Here is a 16,421-nt window from a genome sequence, read left to right on the forward strand (position 1 = left end):
GGAAGAGAAGAGGTGAAAGTTTTGTGGGTGAAGAAAAAAAAAAAAAAAGAGGCAAAAAGCGTGACTTTGACGGCCGCCGATTTACAGTGCGAAAACAGCCCTTTTTGCCGCCATTCTATTCCTTTCTTTTTCTTGTATCTATTCTATCAGTGTCTACGAGTGTTATTATCTGTCCATTTTGCCATTTGAAATTGTTTGTTTTGTCTGTTGAAAAGTGCTCTGTCATCTGTTGATTCTGCTGTCCGCTCAGGCGGTGGTCCGTTCTACAGATACATCGAGTAGATACAGATAGACAGACTCATATGACCATTTTAAATGAATAAATACAGGCAAGAGTAGATTCCTTTCGTGACTATCTCATGGACACTAGTTTACCATTTACACTTCTGTCAGTGGCTATAGTGGCTATCACAGAGAATGTACTTCTCATACTCCGTTCTATAAAGGGAATTTTTTTTTTTTTTTTTTTTTTTTAAGCACAAGCCAGATGTTGCCCATACACAGATCTCATATCCCGGATCTCTATTTACAACTCTCTGTTGTAATGTTGTTGTGTCTACGGAGTACCACTGGTAGCCCTATCAGTAGTGCCAACATTGCCAATGCTGACCGCTCCTGCAGGTGCAGATACGATCTGAACACTCCGAGCAATGACACAGTCCATATATTTAGACACGCATACATACAATGGACACGATACAGAGTAAAAAAGCACATACGCAACTCTACACCACCGTGCGCTCATTCATCTTCCCCGCCACTCGTCCCTTCCGGCGGTACACCAAGAATCCAACAACAGCCACCACCACAAACAGCAGCGTCAATTGTTGGTAGAAATAAGAGGAAACTTCAGTTGGTGATACTTTGTCGGAAATTTCTTCTACTACTTCGTCTTCGTTATCGTCGTCGGAGGCTCATGACCATCAGCACCGTAATATCAAGAATCGCAAAATGACCGCTTAGGTCTACAGTTCCTCATGGCTACCTTGGGTCTCCTTCTCCTCCTTGAGCTCTCCGCTCTTGGCAATCTTGACCTTGTCCGCGGGGCTGTCACCACGGCCCTTGGGGGCGTTCTCGATCTGCTCGACGATGTCGTAACCCTCGAGGACTTCGCCGAAGACGACGTGGCGGCCATCCAACCACCTATGACATGTCAGTACTGCAATCTTATGTCAATCACCGAGATCAAACGTACGCAGTAATAGCGGTAGTGATGAAGAATTGAGAACCGTTGGTGTTCTTGCCGGCGTTGGCCATACTCAAAAGGCCCTTCTTGGTGTGCCTTATCTTGAAGTTCTCGTCCTCGAACTTGTTACCGTAGATCGACTTGCCACCGGTGCCTGCATAGTAAGCATCCATCCAATGTTTCCTTCTCGGGACATAATTGAACTCACCATCACCACGGGTAAAGTCACCACCCTGGATCATGAAGTCCTTGATAACACGGTGGAAAGAGGAACCCTCATAGCCAAAGCCCTTCTCGCCGGTAGCCAGAGCGCTTGATGGTGTCAGTATATCGCCAGATATCAATTGATCTCAAAGTATCTCGTACCGGAAGTTCTCAGCGGTCTATAATCACAAGAACGGATTAGTCCATGCTACTCCAGAGCGCATGTAGCAGTAAACACATACCTTAGGAACAGTCTTGCCATACAATCCAAGCACAATACGACCCAATGGCTTGTCACCGTGCTCGATATCAAAGTAGACCTATCAAATAACAACAATCAGCACAAGCCCTCGCATAATACACCACGTACCCAAAAACATACCTTGCTGGTAACCTTAGGTCCCCGTGGCTGCTTGGCCTCCTCGCCGTGGACAAGGGCCACTCCAAGCGCGAAGACGAGGAAGAAAGAGAAAAGGATGCTCCTAAACTGCATGATGCTCTCGATGCTCTAAAGACAAGAGATTAGAGAACAATGGTTGATGAGAGCAGAAGATGGGAATCGAGACTCGGAGGCCAGCTTGCATTTGCGGAGAAGGGGTGGTCTTGTCTTGTATTTTTCAGGTTCTGTTACCAAATATACGTAAAGCTGTGCCGAGTGTAACAGTAATATATTACGCGGCGTTGCAATTTGCACTTCCACGCCCAAATAGGAAATCCTGCGGAGAAACATTGTTACTGGCGATTTTCTTCCGCTCCGGATATCCAACTGCATCGCTTCAATTGGACTGATCGAAAAAGCCGGCAAAGCACGTCTATACTCGTCAAGATGGTATGTTCTCGACCCCAATTGCCATTGCCATTGACCAATCCAAACTAACAAAACCACAGGTCTTCATCCTAGGCGTCAACTTCCCTGAGCGGAACCTCGTCAAGGCAAGCCCATCTGCCCTCCCACCACCACGATATCACGCATACTAACGAAGGCGCACAGAAATCCCTCGAAGCCTTCTTCGGCATCGGCCACAACACCTCCTCGCGCCTCCTCTCCCGCTTCTACATCAACCCAACCTGCAAAGTCGGCGAGCTAGCCAACAAGCAGGTCCTGGACATCACGGCCGCGCTTTCCGACATGAAGATTGAGAATGACCTACGCAGACAGAATCTGGATGATATTAAGCGGTTGAAGGAGACGGGGGCTTATCGCGGACGGAGGCATGCGTTGGGACTGCCGGCTCGGGGGCAGAGGACGAGGACACAGGTATGTTTTTTGCTTCTGGGTAGATTGGGTTGGGGGGGGGATGGGTTGGCTAATTGTGGTGGTGGTAGATTAAAACGGCTGTTAAGCTAAATCGGATGGAGAGAAGGTTGTGATTTGGGGGTTGTTTTTTGTTGGGTTGGGTTCTGTGTCTTGGGTGATAAATTCCCCGTTATGAGGGCATGGATGGCGTTATTTCTTTGTATTTGTTTCATGAGCTTCGAATTGTACTATACTCAATGTCATATATGAGGATCGGATGGAAAAATATTAGACTCCCAATTCTACTTTCAAACAAGGACTCGCGAACAAGGAATCGTACTCTGTATGCAGAACAAACTTTTCTATCCATTAAGAACGCCAAACCCAAATACATATGCGCAGCTCTATTCTTACTTCGCCGACGACAAAACACCCTCTCCCCGATTAACCTGGATCCTCTTATCCTCACCACCACTGACAATGCCAACCGTCTGGTCCCAGCAAGCACTAAACACCTTAACACCCTCACCACCAACGCGCTTGCTGTCCGATTTCCCGCCTTCCTCCAAACTCTTCCGCGAGATCGAGTACACACTCTCTCCAACAACGCCATCCTTGTCTGTCTTTGTAGACCGGATATCCCAGATCCGGCATGTACCGTCATGGCTTCCACTGATGAGGCCGTAGGTGCTGTGGGGGTCGCGCGCGAGCGAGACGACGGCGTTCGTGTGGCCGCGCAGAGTCATGGCGGAGAGTGTCGTTGCAGACGTACGGGGGTCGATGAGAGTGATGTGGCGAGCAGACGTACCCGCGGCCAGAAGGTGGACTTCGGGGAGGTGTTCCAGAGAAAGAAGCGAGTGGGACAAGGTGCGGGTGTCGACGAGGGCAGAAGTGACCAGATCCCAAGTGCGCAGGGAGTGATCCCAGGATGTCGAGTATCCAACCGTCGAGTCCTTCGCGTCGAAGATGGCAGCAGACACGGGCGCCGTGTGTCCAGCCATCAATGACAGAGGACCGCGCTGGGCCGTGCTCACGGACGAATTCAGCCTCCTCTTCTTCGAGCTTCGCGATGCAGCGGATGGGAGCAGGTTCTCCGGCGCAGCGGGTGCGTCGTTCTTCTTGGTCGACCAGAATCCAACGGTGTTGTCCGACGAACCAGACAAGACACGGCTCGACGGCGCATGCACAGCCAGCGAGTTAACGGCAGACTTGTGTCCATACAGCTCAAGCTGCGGCGAAATCGCTCCCGAGAAACCACCCTCCTCCTCAGCATACTTCCACAATCGCACCGTCCGGTCCAAACCAGCAGAGACAATCTGGGTCGGCGAGACAAACTTAGCAGCCTTGATCGAAGCGCTGTGACCTCCCTCAGTCACCGAAGGCGACGTCGCGACGATCTGCGACGACATATTCCATACACGAAGCAGACCATCATAGCTTCCAGAGAGAATTCGCTCCTGACCCGGACGGACTGTCGCAGAAGCCCACGAGGCTGGCACCGACGTCGCAGAGAGCACATCCGTCGAGCTGACCCAGTCGTCGTGCTCGAACGAGGCAATGTGCAGCGGGGGGATCAGCGCTCTGACATATTCGATCTCGATAGTCGTTTCCGAGGAAATTCCATTGGCAGTCAGGTATTCATCGATCGAAGTCCGGAGGAATGTGCCATTGATCAAAAATTCGAACGGAATCGGCTTGTCGTTTTGAAGGAGGTTGTTCACCAGCGTAGACAGAGCATAACGGCGCAGTCCTTTTAAACGAGTTCCAAATATTAGTATTGATCAGTTTGCGAAGCATTGGTTTCTCACCTGTAGGAACCAAGATCGGTCCAGTATTCTCTGGCAGAGCAAGATCTTCTTGCTTGCTCGTGAGCTGCACACGAACCTGTCTCTGCGCGGCCTGAGCCGTCGCGGAATCGTAATCCACGTCCATTATGAAGTATTAAGAAGGTCTGGGCTAAGGTAAGTGTGTAAAAAATAAATGTAGAAAAATTCGATGTCTTTTGCGGGCTGGACCAAGCGGCGCTGGTGAGAAAAAAATACGGCGTCCGGCGCGGCCACTTGTGCAGAAGTCGGAGATCCATACATCTACAATTCTGGTTTCTTGACAGACTGAACGATTTTTTTATGCTACTATATACAATAAGAAAATCAAATGGGCATGCTTATGAGTTCTGTCGAATCTCAGCAATCGCCTTCCGCCGATAGTCAGACTCGGCGAAAAGCGCCTTGATCAAATCAACCACCTCATCTGGCGAGAATTCCAAGCGCAATTCACCCTCAAGCCAGAGGAACTTGATGTCGGCAAGCGAACTCTCAAGGATGTTTATCAGGTACTGGAACCGAAGCCAGTTCCGAACATAGACAGCCGTCATAGGAACAGCTTCCGCACCGTCCGTGGTTTCAGGAATAAAGATATCTTCCAGTTGAGAGACCTGGTTGCAGAACGAAACGAGACGCTGTGACTGTGGTTCGGAGATGTCACCCAGGTCTTCAATGTCGATGATGATCTTGTTGATTACCGTCGAGACTAGAGATCCAATTGACTGCAAAAGTGCAGAGTGAGATAACATCGGCTTCCATTCCGTGTAGACGTCGCGGATCCTGTCAACGGTTGCGCTGATTGCGTTTTCACACTCGCCCAGGAATGGCTGTTCCGAGCACTGGCCGAAACCTTGTGTGCCATCAAGCAGATCCGTAACAATAGTGCGCTGGGTCTGCATCTCCTTGCTGTAGGCAGCCTTGCCGAACTTCTCAAGCGCGTCGATATCAGTGGTCAATCTGGCAAGTTGGTGTTCCTCGACGATGTTACGAATTCGTTCTGCGAGATACATGCTGTCGTTGTACAGGTACATTTGTCCTGCGTTTAGTTTAAAACCATAAAACGACGACGCCGTGGCCTTGAACATGGCGAGGATCAAGGTAGGAAGTGCAAGAAGTGCTGCTCCCGACGATACAACGCGCGAGTTATGGTGTCTGTTATTTATTAGCTTTTGTTAACAGAGATAGCGATTGAAGGTCACTTACGCAGGCTGTGATATGGTTTGCGAGTCCGTGATCTGCTGCAGCACGACATCGACAATAGAATCAGGAATGTCCGTCACCATGTACGTCTCTCTCAACGTGACCTCTCTCGAAGCACCATGGCCAGATGAATCATTACCGTTGGCGGGTTTGGTAGCGGCAGCCGCAGGAGGTTGCGAAGGCTTCTCTTGAGGTGTTTCATCCTCCTCATCACCCCAACCCCAGGCATCCCCAGCATCGTCCTCATCATCTGCCGCGAGTGCAGCAGCGTCCGGCTTGGTCTCTGGAACGTCATCCTTGTCATCGTCGAGACCCCAAGCACTGACATCCTCTTCATCTTCGGGCTGTGCGGCAGGCTTTCCGTTGGTTTCTTCCTCGTTGTCATCGTCCCATCCAGCGTCCCAGTCATCAGAAGGTCCATTCTCCAAAAGAGCTTCGTCCGCTTGAGAGACTTGCTGCTTTTCAACTCGTTCCACTTGTTTGGTTGTACCGCGAGCGGCAGTAAGGACTCTGCGGATTTGGTCTAGGGAATCAACCCGTCTCGTAGTAAGCCAAAGACGAGGGGCTTGGTTCACCCAAGAAACAAGCTCTTCGTGGCCGTGCCAGCCCAAGGTCTCTATGGACTTGGTGAATTTGAGAACATTGTCCAGCGTGTTCTCGAATTCACCTAGCCCTGAGAGTTCTGTAGGTATCGCAGACGATAACCAGGATGATATGATCTTCGAAGAGAGATTGGGAACAAAGTAATCGGAAAACGGGGTCAGCATAGATGTCGGTAGGTTTTGTTGGAGGTGATCCAGGACTTGAGCGATGCGATCCAGCACTTCAGAAACAGTAGTTGTAGTTGGCTCGGTTTCGATTGTAATTCCAGAGGCATCAACACGAACACCACGGCTTTGAAGAGGCACGCTAGGTAGCAAGATTGGATTGACGATTGCCGAAAGGAGATCCTTTTGGAGCTTGTCGTTGGCTGCGTCCAACATATCCAGTCGAGAAAGCGCTGCAATAGTCTCCTCCAGCATAACTCTATACCCGTCTCCTGCAATGAGCAGCTTGTGCTGCTCCCTATCAATCGACAACAGGTCATCCCACCGCGCAATAAGGAAATCCGCAATCTCCTGCCTCAACCCAGCAACATTCTCCGACAGAATGCTCTTCACATTCGTGTCCGCAAAAAGACTTTCCGCATTGACATCCGTTTCAGTTTCCTCCAGAATGTCAATAGCCTCCATTATCCCGCCCTCGTGCAGACTCGCCCGTCCAGCCTCGAGCTGCTGACAGAGCCTCTCCACCTCCTCCAGAGTAATTGTCACGGCCTCGTCGAATGTAATTTCCGTCTGTATCAAGTTCACCTTGGCGGCGGCATCCACGACCTTCAACTCCAATGGTCTCGTACTCTCGTGCATGGAAACAATCTCCCGCGCAGTATGTCTCGACCGTTCGATGTCCTCGTGTAGCTGTTTCGCTTGCGATATCCAACCGTCGGCGTCGAAGTCATTTTCGCGACTCAGCGTGCTTATTTCGGCCTATGTCACTGTCATTAGTATGGGTTCGGGCTTCGCGCTGTAAGACCATCACGGAAGGACACCCACCTCGACTTGCTCACGGGCCTTTGATATCAACTCCAATTCCTTCGAGAGAGCTGACACCGGAAGATCGGATGCCACGACTTTTTCGGATTCTGGATAAGCGCCGTCTGCGACAAAGTCCAGCACGGACTGGCATACTTCGTCTTCCGGAGCTTTGGTGGTCATCGTGATCGTTCGCAGAGGAACTCCTCTAGTTGTCCGAATACCGTAGCTCTCAATAAATCTCAGAGAAGCAATACTTCCAGTGACCTGCCAGACTCCAGCCTGCAATAGCTAGATCCTTGTCAAGTGAGAGCGACTGCGATCGTTAAAGGACAGCGGTGATTTCACCGCCCGCAGCCCGCATGTAGTCACGTGATTTTATCATGCCTAAACTCCTCGTGCTTCATTCGATAACTATGTACGTCGTATACAAAACTAGCAATATGGTGAGTACCTTATACAAAGATAAGCTATGCTGAATTACAACTGAATGCAATTGCTAACTGCCCTGTCAGACCACACTACTCAACCTCGCCCTTGGCTTTTACCAACCTCATCTCCGACTGCTGATCGCACCCCAAACGGAAAAGCCTTCCCTAACTATGTTACCGCAGAAAGAAAAAAATAAATAATATAAATATAAAAAAAAAAAAAAAAAAAGGCGATAAGCGAAGTCGGAGTCCCCCGAGACTGCTAAGCTGACTATGGCTCCTTTGTGTTCCTTAAGGAGGCACGACCCACCGGCTAGTACGATTTGGTATTAGTGCATAGGCTAAGCTCATGGCTGGAGATAAATATCTCATGGGTGCCTTCAAGGTGCGCTCCTTTCATCTCATAATAACACTCTACTGCGTAGTACGGAGTAGCCAGTGGTCGAAATGCAATTGCTAAATTCGCCCACAGCGGCGCTCCTCGCCACAGCCCTTGTAGGACTTGATCCCGCCGCAGCTACTGCAAGTTCATCATCTGCAGGAGCATCCGCACCCACCGGCGCAACATATGCCTCCAACTTCGACATCACCACAAGCTGGGGCAACCTAAGCCCCTACGCCGACAGCCCGGGCTTCAACGTTCCAAACGGCGTCCCCCATGGCTGCGAACTAACACAAGTGCACATCCTCCACCGCCACGCGCAACGCTACCCAACACCCTACGACCTCGACGGCCTGGGCATGCAGAAATTCGCGCAGAAGCTCAAGAACTACACTGCGCGGCATCCGCATAGGACGCTGGCGCGTGGGCCGCTGGCGTTCTTGAATGATTGGGAGTATATTATGGGTGAGGATGAGTTGCTGGGTAGTGGTGCTGCGACGGAGGCGACGTCCGGGGCTGATGCGTGGGGGAGGTATGGAAGGTTGTTGTATCGGGCTGGGGCTGGGGTTGCGGGGTGGAGTGAGGGGTTGAATGTTTTTGGGAATGGGACGAGGAGGGCGAAGCCGGTGTTTAGGACTACGTCGCAGGCGCGGATTTTGGAGAGTGCGCGGTGGTGGTTGGGTATGTTCCTTTTTTTTTTTTTTTTTTTTTGATTGAACGGATAGGATTTCTGATGATGGTGCAGGCGGCTTCTTTGGTAACTCCGGTGCCAACAGCTCATACTCGCAGTACGATCTCGTCGTCATCCCCGAAGTCGACCCATTCAACAACACCCTCGCCTCATACGATTCCTGTCCCGGTGACTCTCGCGAAGGCTACCAAGGGTACTTCCCGCAACCAAACCCTCACACCACCCAAATCCCTAATCCAATAACTAACAATACATGTATACAGAGACACAGCCGCAGAATCCTTCCTCCCCGCCCTAACCCACTCCGCCATATCCCGCCTATCCCGCTACCTCCCAAAAGACCTCTCCCTAACCCCCTCCGACATCCTCGCCATGCTCAACATGTGCCCCTACGAATATGCAACCTACAGCACCCACCCCTCCCCCTCGCCCTTCTGCACCCTCTTCACAGAACAAGAATGGAAAGACTACGAGTACATCCTCGACCTGCAGTTCTACGGGAACTACGGGTTCGGCGCCTCAACAGGTCGTGCACAGGGGATAGGCTACGTCCTCGAACTCGCCGCACGACTACAATCGAAACTCATCCATGAGAGCGATACGAGTATCAATGTGACATACGACAACAACGAAAAGACGTTCCCGCTCGGTCAGCCATTGTATATGGACATGTCGCATGACGACATCATCGTCTCCGTCCTCACAGCCCTGGGACTGGAGTACTTCAAATACGGCCCTACCGGCCTCCCAGCGGCGAATATAACCCACGCCCCATCAAACCGCACATTCAACCTTAACAATCTCACACCCTTCGGCGCACGCCTAAACACCGAAGTCTGGAGTTGTCCATCCCGGGATTCTATTAAACACTTGGATCCCGTGCTGTACTCGAACCCGGATCTTTCCGGGAGAAAAAACACAACGGAGTATATCCGGTTTATGTTGAATAATGCACCTGTTCCGGTTGATGGGTTGAAGGGGTGTGAGAAGGGGGTTAATGGGTTCTGTGCTGTGAAGGATTTTGTGGCTGCGGTGCCGGGGTTGAAGAGGGATGCAGAGTATCAGTTTGCTTGCTTTGGGAAGCATGATGCTGGGGGGAGACAAGTTGGGGATGGGAAGCCTGAGTAATTGCTGTAAATAGAAATGTTGGTCAAATGTTGGAGAAAGTGAATGAAGCAGTGGCATGTATATATATTCAGTACTGTCACGGATCTCAGCCAGGATAATGGAACATCAACTCATGTGCTCTACCTAGGTAGCTATCGACGAGAATAATCAACATGAGGAAAGAAGAAGAATGATGTGCCATCAGCGTTGACGAGACTTATATCCCTGGCTTCCAGCACGTGAGAGGTATACACGTGACCAGGCCGTCACAAGTACGAGCCCTCGGACAGAACGAATAATTCAAAGAGTATCAAAGTTGCCCAATTAACGACAGTCATATGGGTACAGTAGTTTCTATGGCAAAAAGAAAATAACAAGGAAAAAAAAAAAAAAAAACACTCCCCGACTGGGAATCGAACCCAGGTCTCCCGCGCTTGCAGTTGTTAAGCTGACAAGCGGAAATCATGACCACTAGACCATCGAGGACTTGTTGTTTGAACGGCTTACTATTGACTTTATGACGCAATTATCACGTACCCAGCCCTACGTTTCAAAGAATTCTTCTTCTGAGTCGCAATATATTGATTCATATTTCTAGGTTTCACCATTGACTGCGGGCATTATAAATCATGAATGTCATGGATTGAGACGTCACTATGGATGGTAATAACGAAAGTGGTATACTGTCAGCCAATATATATATATAATAGCCAATGCGAGGGTCCAAAAACTCCAAAAATCGTGCACACAAACGAGGGTATAATCATGGTGCACAGCGATACAAAAAATGAAACAGGCGATTGTCGTAAGGATATCACCAAGGGCCAAGCCATCATGTAATCCCGTGTCATCGGGTCCGGTGCGTCAATCAGTAGCGAAGAACATAGCCAGAGACATCACAGGACGGATTCAAGACTCGCGCTGGTGTGCAAAGGTGTCTTCGTCGGGGTTTGCTCAATCCTGTCATATCCCTTGCGGGGAGTCTCGAAATTGTCTTTCTCGCCCTGGACCAAACTTGTCTGTCTGGTTTTAGACTGAACCTCAGGGCTGGCGTAGAACTGCTCCGTAGTTTCTGATCCGGCGACAGACTGGAAGGGATCGGTGATGACGGATTTGTTGCTGTGTCCTGATATGTCTCTAATTCCAGACAGTGACACATTCTTCATCACCGATGGCAGTTGACGACTTGCACTTTGAACCTGGCGTACTCCTGCCGCAGAGGACTTGTAACCAATGGGCGCAAAGTTGGGGGTGGAAAGCGGCTCTCTTGGCGGAGTGAAATTCCGGAAAACCCGGCTATATTGGTCTTCATTAAGCACACCAGAAATACTAGGCTGCTTGCTGTGTTCGTAGCTGACGCCGCTATATCCGGAAGTAGCGCGACTGCTGCCACTGGAGCTCGATTGGTAATCAGGCATAGTGATATCACTCTGGGATGATCTTGGCCCTCGATGGTGATCAATAATGTACGTATCCCCGAAGGGATCTCCCACGATTTGCGGCTCTTGACGAACCCATATGGGCTCCCCCGGAGTGTCGGACGACCACTGGTTCGAAGGCAACTGGAAGCCCTTGGGCGACAGAGTGCCGTAAAACGGAGGCGGAGATTGAACATGAGCGCCCGAAAGTGCGGCTGCTCGGCGGTGATTTGACGGTGAGTGGGTATGAGCGTCCTTTGGTTCTTTCAGGTCATTGAGTGAAGTGCGACCCGAATTGTATTGGAAAGGCTGTTGCTGCGCGTGCATCCACATGGAAGCATTCGGCCAGGCAATGTTGGCAAGTTCCAAGATTTCTGTTCCCGGTCAGTCAAGATGAACAGTCGATAAAAGACAGGAGCCTTACGCAAAGGGCCATGCTGAAACGAGAACGCGATGACATCCCTGACCCGCTCGATTGGAGGGGAACGATGAGGACGAGCGAAGCCTTCCGCAATCACAATGACAATTTTACCGAAAAAGTCAGCTGCGCTCGACAACTTTTGCTGCAGTATCTCTTCATGGAATGGCGGAAAGCGAAGGAGTTCCTGGTCGCCATTCTTGTCGATTTCTGGACGCTGTTAGTGAACCGAGCCGTGTAAACAGAGAAAGAACTAACGCACTGGGACTTAAGTCTAGGAACGACGATGTTAGCAACACGATCCCTACTCTAGGGCAATGGCAACACTTACCAATAACATGAGGCCAGGTAGTCCTCTGACCGAAAACACAGCCCCTATTCCTCGTCAGAAAAACCGTCTCGCAACGGGAACCAAAACGACTCACGAAGCCGGAATCCCATCGATATAGACCTGAGCATGATACAATAACGCATCATCAGGCTGCATCAGACTATCCATTAATCGGCTGGGCATAGGCTGGTCCCAATTATGAATAGACGCTCGGAACGGGACACCCTCCTTCAAGCTCGGGACGTAGCTACCAAGGACCGGCAGCAGGGTCTGGGTTCCTGGCGGCATCTGGAAAGACTGCGGGCCCAGGACGGGTCCCATGTCGTTGAGGTAGGGCGAATCTGGTAGGGAAAGAGTGTATGTCAGCAAGTGGTAAACCAAAGCAAAGAGGAAGAGGATGAGTACCTCTTCCTTGGATCACGGAGCACTGCGTCTTGAACTCCTGGATTGGGGTCTTGGAATCTCCTGGAAAGAGGAGGATATCCCAGTTTTCATATCGCATCCTGGGCGTTTCGTAGAATCTCGCGACCGTTTGTCTTTAGAATACAACGAAATGAGATGAGGAACTAAATCTGGGGAAGTGAAACTGATAGACGATAACAGTGTAAGAAAACGACATCCACGTCTGTATACAGATGAACGGGATGGTCGGAGGACGAGAAGGATTCAGAAGAAGACTTAAACAGGCGATGAGAGAAAAGCGAGAGGGAGAGAGCAAGAGAATAGGGAAGGGAAGGGGGAAGCTGCCCTCCAGCATGGTTCTTTCCTAAACGGGTCATTCCTGTATAGGCAGGCGCCTAGAATCCCGCCAACCGTTCTATCAACCTCAAAAATATCTACAGACGAAAAAAATACAACTGCCAAGTAACTAAAGGCCGAGTAGTAATAAAAGAAAAAAGACACTCCGAGTTCCGTCATGGAATGAATTGAATTGAAAGCAAACGGAAGAAAGGAAAAGGAAAATGTTGTACAGGCCGTTGGTCTAGTAAAAAGCATGACATAGCATCCCTAAAAAAAAAAGCGAACATGACTTCAATTTGACTGCTTCATGAGAAAAGATTGGGAATATGAAACTTTTCGCAGAATGCCTGCCCAAGGAGTATAAGGGAAAACGAAGCGCATCAACAATCCCATCACACGTAGAACGAAGACCCAGGGCCGGAAGCATGATATTTGAAAGGAAACGAAAAGAAATCGGGGGCATCGAAAGGGAAGAACAGATAACAGGGACATAAAAAAAAAAAAAAAAACATGGGACAGATGGGTTATAGAAAAAGGGTAAACGACGATAAAAGAAACACAACAGACGGGCTATTAGACGAGCTCAATCTTGCTTCACGGAGACGGGAAAGGAAAACGGAAAAGACAAAACCAAAGCGCTCAGATGTAATGAAATAAGTAGCACAGGAGAAAAGGGCGCCCACGGAAGAGGGAGCTATAGGAGGGGAACTTTCGCAGAAATAGCAGGCTTGTTACAACACAAAAGACCCATTATTGAAATGACGCAGAACTCCTGTTAGTGCCTCCTTCAAAAAACAGAACGCTTTTGTTGTTGTTGGTCATGTTGTTAATTTAGTTGTCGTTTTTACTAAGAACGGTTCGTTAAATTTGTTTTCAGAAAGGAGACTGCCAAGTGGCTTCAGGACCACCAACCTTCATAGGCGCGAAACCACCGTATTGGTGAGCTGGCGGCATGCCCATGGACGGGTACATCGGCGGCGGTGGGGGAGCGGGACGGTAGGGGCTTCCGGCGGGACCAGAGTTGTTCTGAGAGCGGCCCCAGCTGAGACGTACCCGCGAGTTGCCAATGGGGTAACCCTGCATCTGGTTGATGGCCATCTCGGCGGCGTGGCGCTGGACGAACTGGACGAAACCACAGCCCTTGCCAGGAGGGATCTTGACGTAGGTGATTTCACCGAATCCCTGGAAGAACGAACGGAGCTCATCCTCAGTGACATAGCCGGAGAGACCACCAACGAAAACGGTGGTGTTGTTGGGGTCGGTGAACTGGTTCATGGGCTGAGGAGCACCGTAGAAGCCCATGGGGGGAGCGCCCATGGGAGGGTACATGCCAGCAGGGCCGGGCATACCCATACCACCACCACCACCACCGGGCATCATACCGGGACCCTTGTTCTTGGGGGTGGCGGTGGAGATGCGCATGGGGCGGTTACCACAGTAGACACCCTGCATTTCGCTCAGAGCGCGCTGCTGGTCGTTCTCGTCAGAGAAGCGAACGAAACCATATCCACGGGACATGCCGCTGATGGGGTCGGTCATGATCTTGGCAGACTTGCAAGAGGGGAAGCGGCTCTGGAAGAGAGAGACAAGGACGTATTCGTTGACCTCGGGACCAAGGTCACCAACGAAGATGGAGTACTCAGGACCACGGTCGTCACGGCTAGAACTCAAGTCAGTTATCTGCGCTGTGATAATACCACTGACAGCATGTAGACTTACCTGCGGTCAGCAAGGCCACCACCAGTAGCCCAGTTGAGCTTGAACACACGGTTGGTGTTGGGCATGGGGGTGCCGTTCAGAGACAGGGCCTTGGCGGCGGCAGCGGCGGAGGTGAAGTCGACGAAGCAGTAACCGGCGTTGCTCCTACTACCAACATTAGGATCGCCTTCAGAAGATTATGGTGCAACTAAGGAACTCACCCAGAGAACTTGTCACGGATCATCTTGACGTTGACCTGCTCACCCATCTGGAACCACAGGTTGCGGATGAAGTTCTCATCAATCCAAGGCTCAAGCTCACCCATCCTGTACATCTGTTAGTGCATGCACTAACCGCGCATTCCCCAGATCTGAAACATACCAGAGAGTGGTCTTGCCATCGGCACCCTGCTGGGGAACAGCACCCGCAGCGGCATCACCAGCAGGACCCTGGAAGGCAGCGTCCTGACCAGCCATAGCAGCGTCCGTAGGAGCGGGGGCAGCGGCAGCAGCAGCGGCATCAGCCTGGTTCTGGAACGAATCGAAGTTCTGGAAAGACATTTTGGCGCTTGGTAAAGAAGTGTATCAAATTCGACAACTTTTCTAACCCGAAAACGGCTCGTACAAATGGGACTTCGTGGGAGTCGTTAAGAGAGAGCGTGCGTTCGTTGAAATCCGTGAGGGACAGGAAGGGTATTCTTTCTGTGTGGGAAGAATCGGTTAGTGGGGAGCTGATCACGGGAACGCTCTGACGATGGATGACAAGCTGGATGACGAGGCCTGGAGGCAATGCACAGTGCACAGTGCACAGTGCACAGTAGCGCAACGCAAATTGCCGCTGTCTGACACCGACAAAAGAAGCGAGATGGTTTCCAGCTTTGCTTATATGCAAGAAATCGCGAGCGAAGAATGTTTGCGTTGAATTGTATGCGATAGTGGTACTCTCGTTGCCAAGGCCGGAATATCCGACTAGAAATTTCGCGCGAGACGATTTAAATGTTGTGATGCGGACGAAGAAAGTTCTCTCAATATGTCGGCAAAAAGACGAAGAAAAAAAGGTCGAGCGATTCTCCATTTCCGGTATCCGCAATACAACCGCATTCGTCAAAGGATACATTCAAATCCGCTCCATTCTCGCCGATTGCGACCGTCCCAAACCAGTCCGTCGACCCGATTTGTAATCCACCCGAACCGACACCAAGCCATGTAACAACAAGGTCGCATGCTCGAAAAGACATTTCATTTATTCAGGAAATGTGGATAGTGTGGAGTCGAAAGTGTGCGGTCGGGTATTTTGGGAGGAGGGGACGAAGTGGGCTGGCTGGCTGGGCGACCAAAGGGAAAACCCCGAGAAATGGCGTGGGAGAAGAAGTGGTGGTCAAGGCAGAAAGCGAGAGAGCACCGGCGCACGCACGTACGTATCAAGGCAGCATTCATCACCGCAGATCGATATAAGACTAGTCTCGCCCACAGCTGTAGAACGACCGTCTAGGAAGGAGGAGAATGGGAGAGGATCGGGTTTTTCTTCCTCGTGAAATGATTTGACTCTTGTCATGTCCGTCGTCCAGGCCTCGGCCATCCATGTCTTTCTCAACCGAAAAATAGCAGGGGAAAAAACAAAACAAAACGAAACAAAAATATAATACTCACAAGACAAGGATTAAATCAACCTTGCTAATAAAAATGAATCACAGGGGAAATTGTCGTGGCGCAAAGACGTTAAGACGAGAGAAAGCCAAAGATAACTCCCGCAATGGACTGAGTAGAAATAAACGAGATCTGAACAAACAGAAAACGACAAAAAGAAGAAAAAAGAAAAAAGGCGATTCGCAAACCGACTCCGTTAAGATCCGACCAGAGAAGGAAAGATTTTAAAGAAGATTGAAGAGAGGAGGAGGAAAGAAAGAGAAAAAAGAGAAAAGAGAAGAGAGAAGAGAGGAGAACGAGAGAGAGGAGGGGTAATAGGAAAAAAAAAAAAAAAAAA

At 50.3% G+C, this 16,421-nt stretch overlaps 7 protein-coding genes and 1 non-coding gene across 8 annotated transcripts; 2 read left to right on the forward strand and 6 right to left on the reverse strand.

Moving 5' to 3' along the window:
• Positions 1-478: 478 nt before the first annotated feature.
• ASPGLDRAFT_47616 (uncharacterized protein) lies at positions 479-1,944 on the reverse strand. The gene is made up of 6 exons (XM_022546713.1): positions 1,773-1,944; positions 1,633-1,710; positions 1,553-1,569; positions 1,395-1,498; positions 1,196-1,340; positions 479-1,143 (listed from the first exon to the last, which is right to left on the reverse strand). Exons 1-6 carry the CDS (start codon positions 1,881-1,883, stop codon positions 966-968), a joined length of 633 nt encoding a protein of 210 aa, XP_022400608.1. The 5' UTR covers positions 1,884-1,944; the 3' UTR covers positions 479-965.
• A 231-nt stretch (positions 1,945-2,175) lies between these two features.
• Positions 2,176-2,861, forward strand: ASPGLDRAFT_47617 (mitochondrial 37S ribosomal protein uS13m). Its single transcript, XM_022546714.1, has 4 exons — positions 2,176-2,219; positions 2,279-2,323; positions 2,382-2,648; positions 2,717-2,861. Exons 1-4 carry the CDS (start codon positions 2,217-2,219, stop codon positions 2,759-2,761), a joined length of 360 nt encoding a protein of 119 aa, XP_022400609.1. The 5' UTR covers positions 2,176-2,216; the 3' UTR covers positions 2,762-2,861.
• Positions 2,862-3,037: 176 nt separating this feature from the next.
• ASPGLDRAFT_127257 (WD repeat WDR12/YTM1 family ribosome biogenesis protein) lies at positions 3,038-4,559 on the reverse strand (the record flags this gene model as incomplete). Its single annotated transcript, XM_022540713.1, has 2 exons — positions 3,038-4,377; positions 4,436-4,559. The coding sequence occupies 2 exons, from the start codon at positions 4,557-4,559 to the stop codon at positions 3,038-3,040; spliced, it is 1,464 nt and encodes a 487-aa protein (XP_022400610.1).
• Positions 4,560-4,732: 173 nt separating this feature from the next.
• ASPGLDRAFT_172225 (uncharacterized protein) lies at positions 4,733-7,502 on the reverse strand. The gene is made up of 3 exons (XM_022542762.1): positions 7,243-7,502; positions 5,654-7,176; positions 4,733-5,602 (listed from the first exon to the last, which is right to left on the reverse strand). The coding sequence occupies exons 1-3, from the start codon at positions 7,402-7,404 to the stop codon at positions 4,792-4,794; spliced, it is 2,496 nt and encodes an 831-aa protein (XP_022400611.1). The 5' UTR covers positions 7,405-7,502; the 3' UTR covers positions 4,733-4,791.
• A 574-nt stretch (positions 7,503-8,076) lies between these two features.
• On the forward strand, positions 8,077-10,040 carry ASPGLDRAFT_47621 (histidine phosphatase family protein). The gene is made up of 3 exons (XM_022546715.1): positions 8,077-8,715; positions 8,780-8,918; positions 8,989-10,040. The coding sequence occupies exons 1-3, from the start codon at positions 8,100-8,102 to the stop codon at positions 9,851-9,853; spliced, it is 1,620 nt and encodes a 539-aa protein (XP_022400612.1). The 5' UTR covers positions 8,077-8,099; the 3' UTR covers positions 9,854-10,040.
• Positions 10,041-10,230: 190 nt separating this feature from the next.
• ASPGLDRAFT_t96 lies at positions 10,231-10,318 on the reverse strand. Its single transcript has one exon. It is a non-coding gene; the product is annotated as a tRNA-Asp (tRNA).
• Positions 10,319-10,447: 129 nt separating this feature from the next.
• Positions 10,448-12,589, reverse strand: ASPGLDRAFT_360344 (uncharacterized protein). The gene is made up of 6 exons (XM_022544638.1): positions 12,405-12,589; positions 12,094-12,340; positions 12,000-12,043; positions 11,931-11,942; positions 11,675-11,878; positions 10,448-11,624 (listed from the first exon to the last, which is right to left on the reverse strand). The coding sequence occupies exons 1-6, from the start codon at positions 12,499-12,501 to the stop codon at positions 10,729-10,731; spliced, it is 1,500 nt and encodes a 499-aa protein (XP_022400613.1). The 5' UTR covers positions 12,502-12,589; the 3' UTR covers positions 10,448-10,728.
• Positions 12,590-13,613: 1,024 nt separating this feature from the next.
• On the reverse strand, positions 13,614-14,998 carry ASPGLDRAFT_66850 (RNA-binding protein; the record flags this gene model as incomplete). The annotated part of the gene is made up of 4 exons (XM_022549065.1): positions 13,614-14,400; positions 14,460-14,606; positions 14,660-14,764; positions 14,820-14,998. 4 exons carry the CDS (start codon positions 14,996-14,998, stop codon positions 13,614-13,616), a joined length of 1,218 nt encoding a protein of 405 aa, XP_022400614.1.
• Positions 14,999-16,421: the final 1,423 nt, after the last annotated feature.

The sequence above is a fragment of the Aspergillus glaucus genome (assembly GCF_001890805.1).
Source record: "Aspergillus glaucus CBS 516.65 unplaced genomic scaffold ASPGLscaffold_11, whole genome shotgun sequence".
Classification (NCBI taxonomy): Eukaryota; Fungi; Ascomycota; class Eurotiomycetes; order Eurotiales; family Aspergillaceae; genus Aspergillus; species Aspergillus glaucus.

Excerpts from the sequence above, each read along its gene's own strand:
- ASPGLDRAFT_47621 (XM_022546715.1), top strand. The coding sequence starts at position 8,100 with ATGCAATTGCTAAATTCGCCCACAGCGGCGCTCCTCGCCACAGCCCTT. Across the intron at positions 8,716-8,779 it reads GAGTGCGCGGTGGTGGTTGG|GCGGCTTCTTTGGTAACTCC; the intron begins GTATGTTCCTTT and ends ATGATGGTGCAG. Across the intron at positions 8,919-8,988 it reads TCTCGCGAAGGCTACCAAGG|AGACACAGCCGCAGAATCCT; the intron begins GTACTTCCCGCA and ends ACATGTATACAG.
- ASPGLDRAFT_47616 (XM_022546713.1), bottom strand. The coding sequence starts at position 1,883 with ATGCAGTTTAGGAGCATCCTTTTCTCTTTCTTCCTCGTCTTCGCGCTT. Across the intron at positions 1,711-1,772 it reads GACCTAAGGTTACCAGCAAG|GTCTACTTTGATATCGAGCA; the intron begins GTATGTTTTTGG and ends GTTATTTGATAG. Across the intron at positions 1,341-1,394 it reads TGACTTTACCCGTGGTGATG|GCACCGGTGGCAAGTCGATC; the intron begins GTGAGTTCAATT and ends CTTACTATGCAG.
- ASPGLDRAFT_360344 (XM_022544638.1), bottom strand. The coding sequence starts at position 12,501 with ATGCGATATGAAAACTGGGATATCCTCCTCTTTCCAGGAGATTCCAAG. Across the intron at positions 12,341-12,404 it reads CTCCGTGATCCAAGGAAGAG|ATTCGCCCTACCTCAACGAC; the intron begins GTACTCATCCTC and ends TTTCCCTACCAG. Across the intron at positions 12,044-12,093 it reads ATCGATGGGATTCCGGCTTC|GGGCTGTGTTTTCGGTCAGA; the intron begins GTGAGTCGTTTT and ends GACGAGGAATAG.
- ASPGLDRAFT_172225 (XM_022542762.1), bottom strand. The coding sequence starts at position 7,404 with ATGACCACCAAAGCTCCGGAAGACGAAGTATGCCAGTCCGTGCTGGAC. Across the intron at positions 7,177-7,242 it reads AGGCCCGTGAGCAAGTCGAG|GCCGAAATAAGCACGCTGAG; the intron begins GTGGGTGTCCTT and ends ACAGTGACATAG. Across the intron at positions 5,603-5,653 it reads CAAACCATATCACAGCCTGC|ACACCATAACTCGCGCGTTG; the intron begins GTAAGTGACCTT and ends AATAAATAACAG.
- ASPGLDRAFT_47617 (XM_022546714.1), top strand. Across the intron at positions 2,324-2,381 it reads CTGAGCGGAACCTCGTCAAG|AAATCCCTCGAAGCCTTCTT; the intron begins GCAAGCCCATCT and ends GAAGGCGCACAG. Across the intron at positions 2,649-2,716 it reads GGCAGAGGACGAGGACACAG|ATTAAAACGGCTGTTAAGCT; the intron begins GTATGTTTTTTG and ends TGGTGGTGGTAG.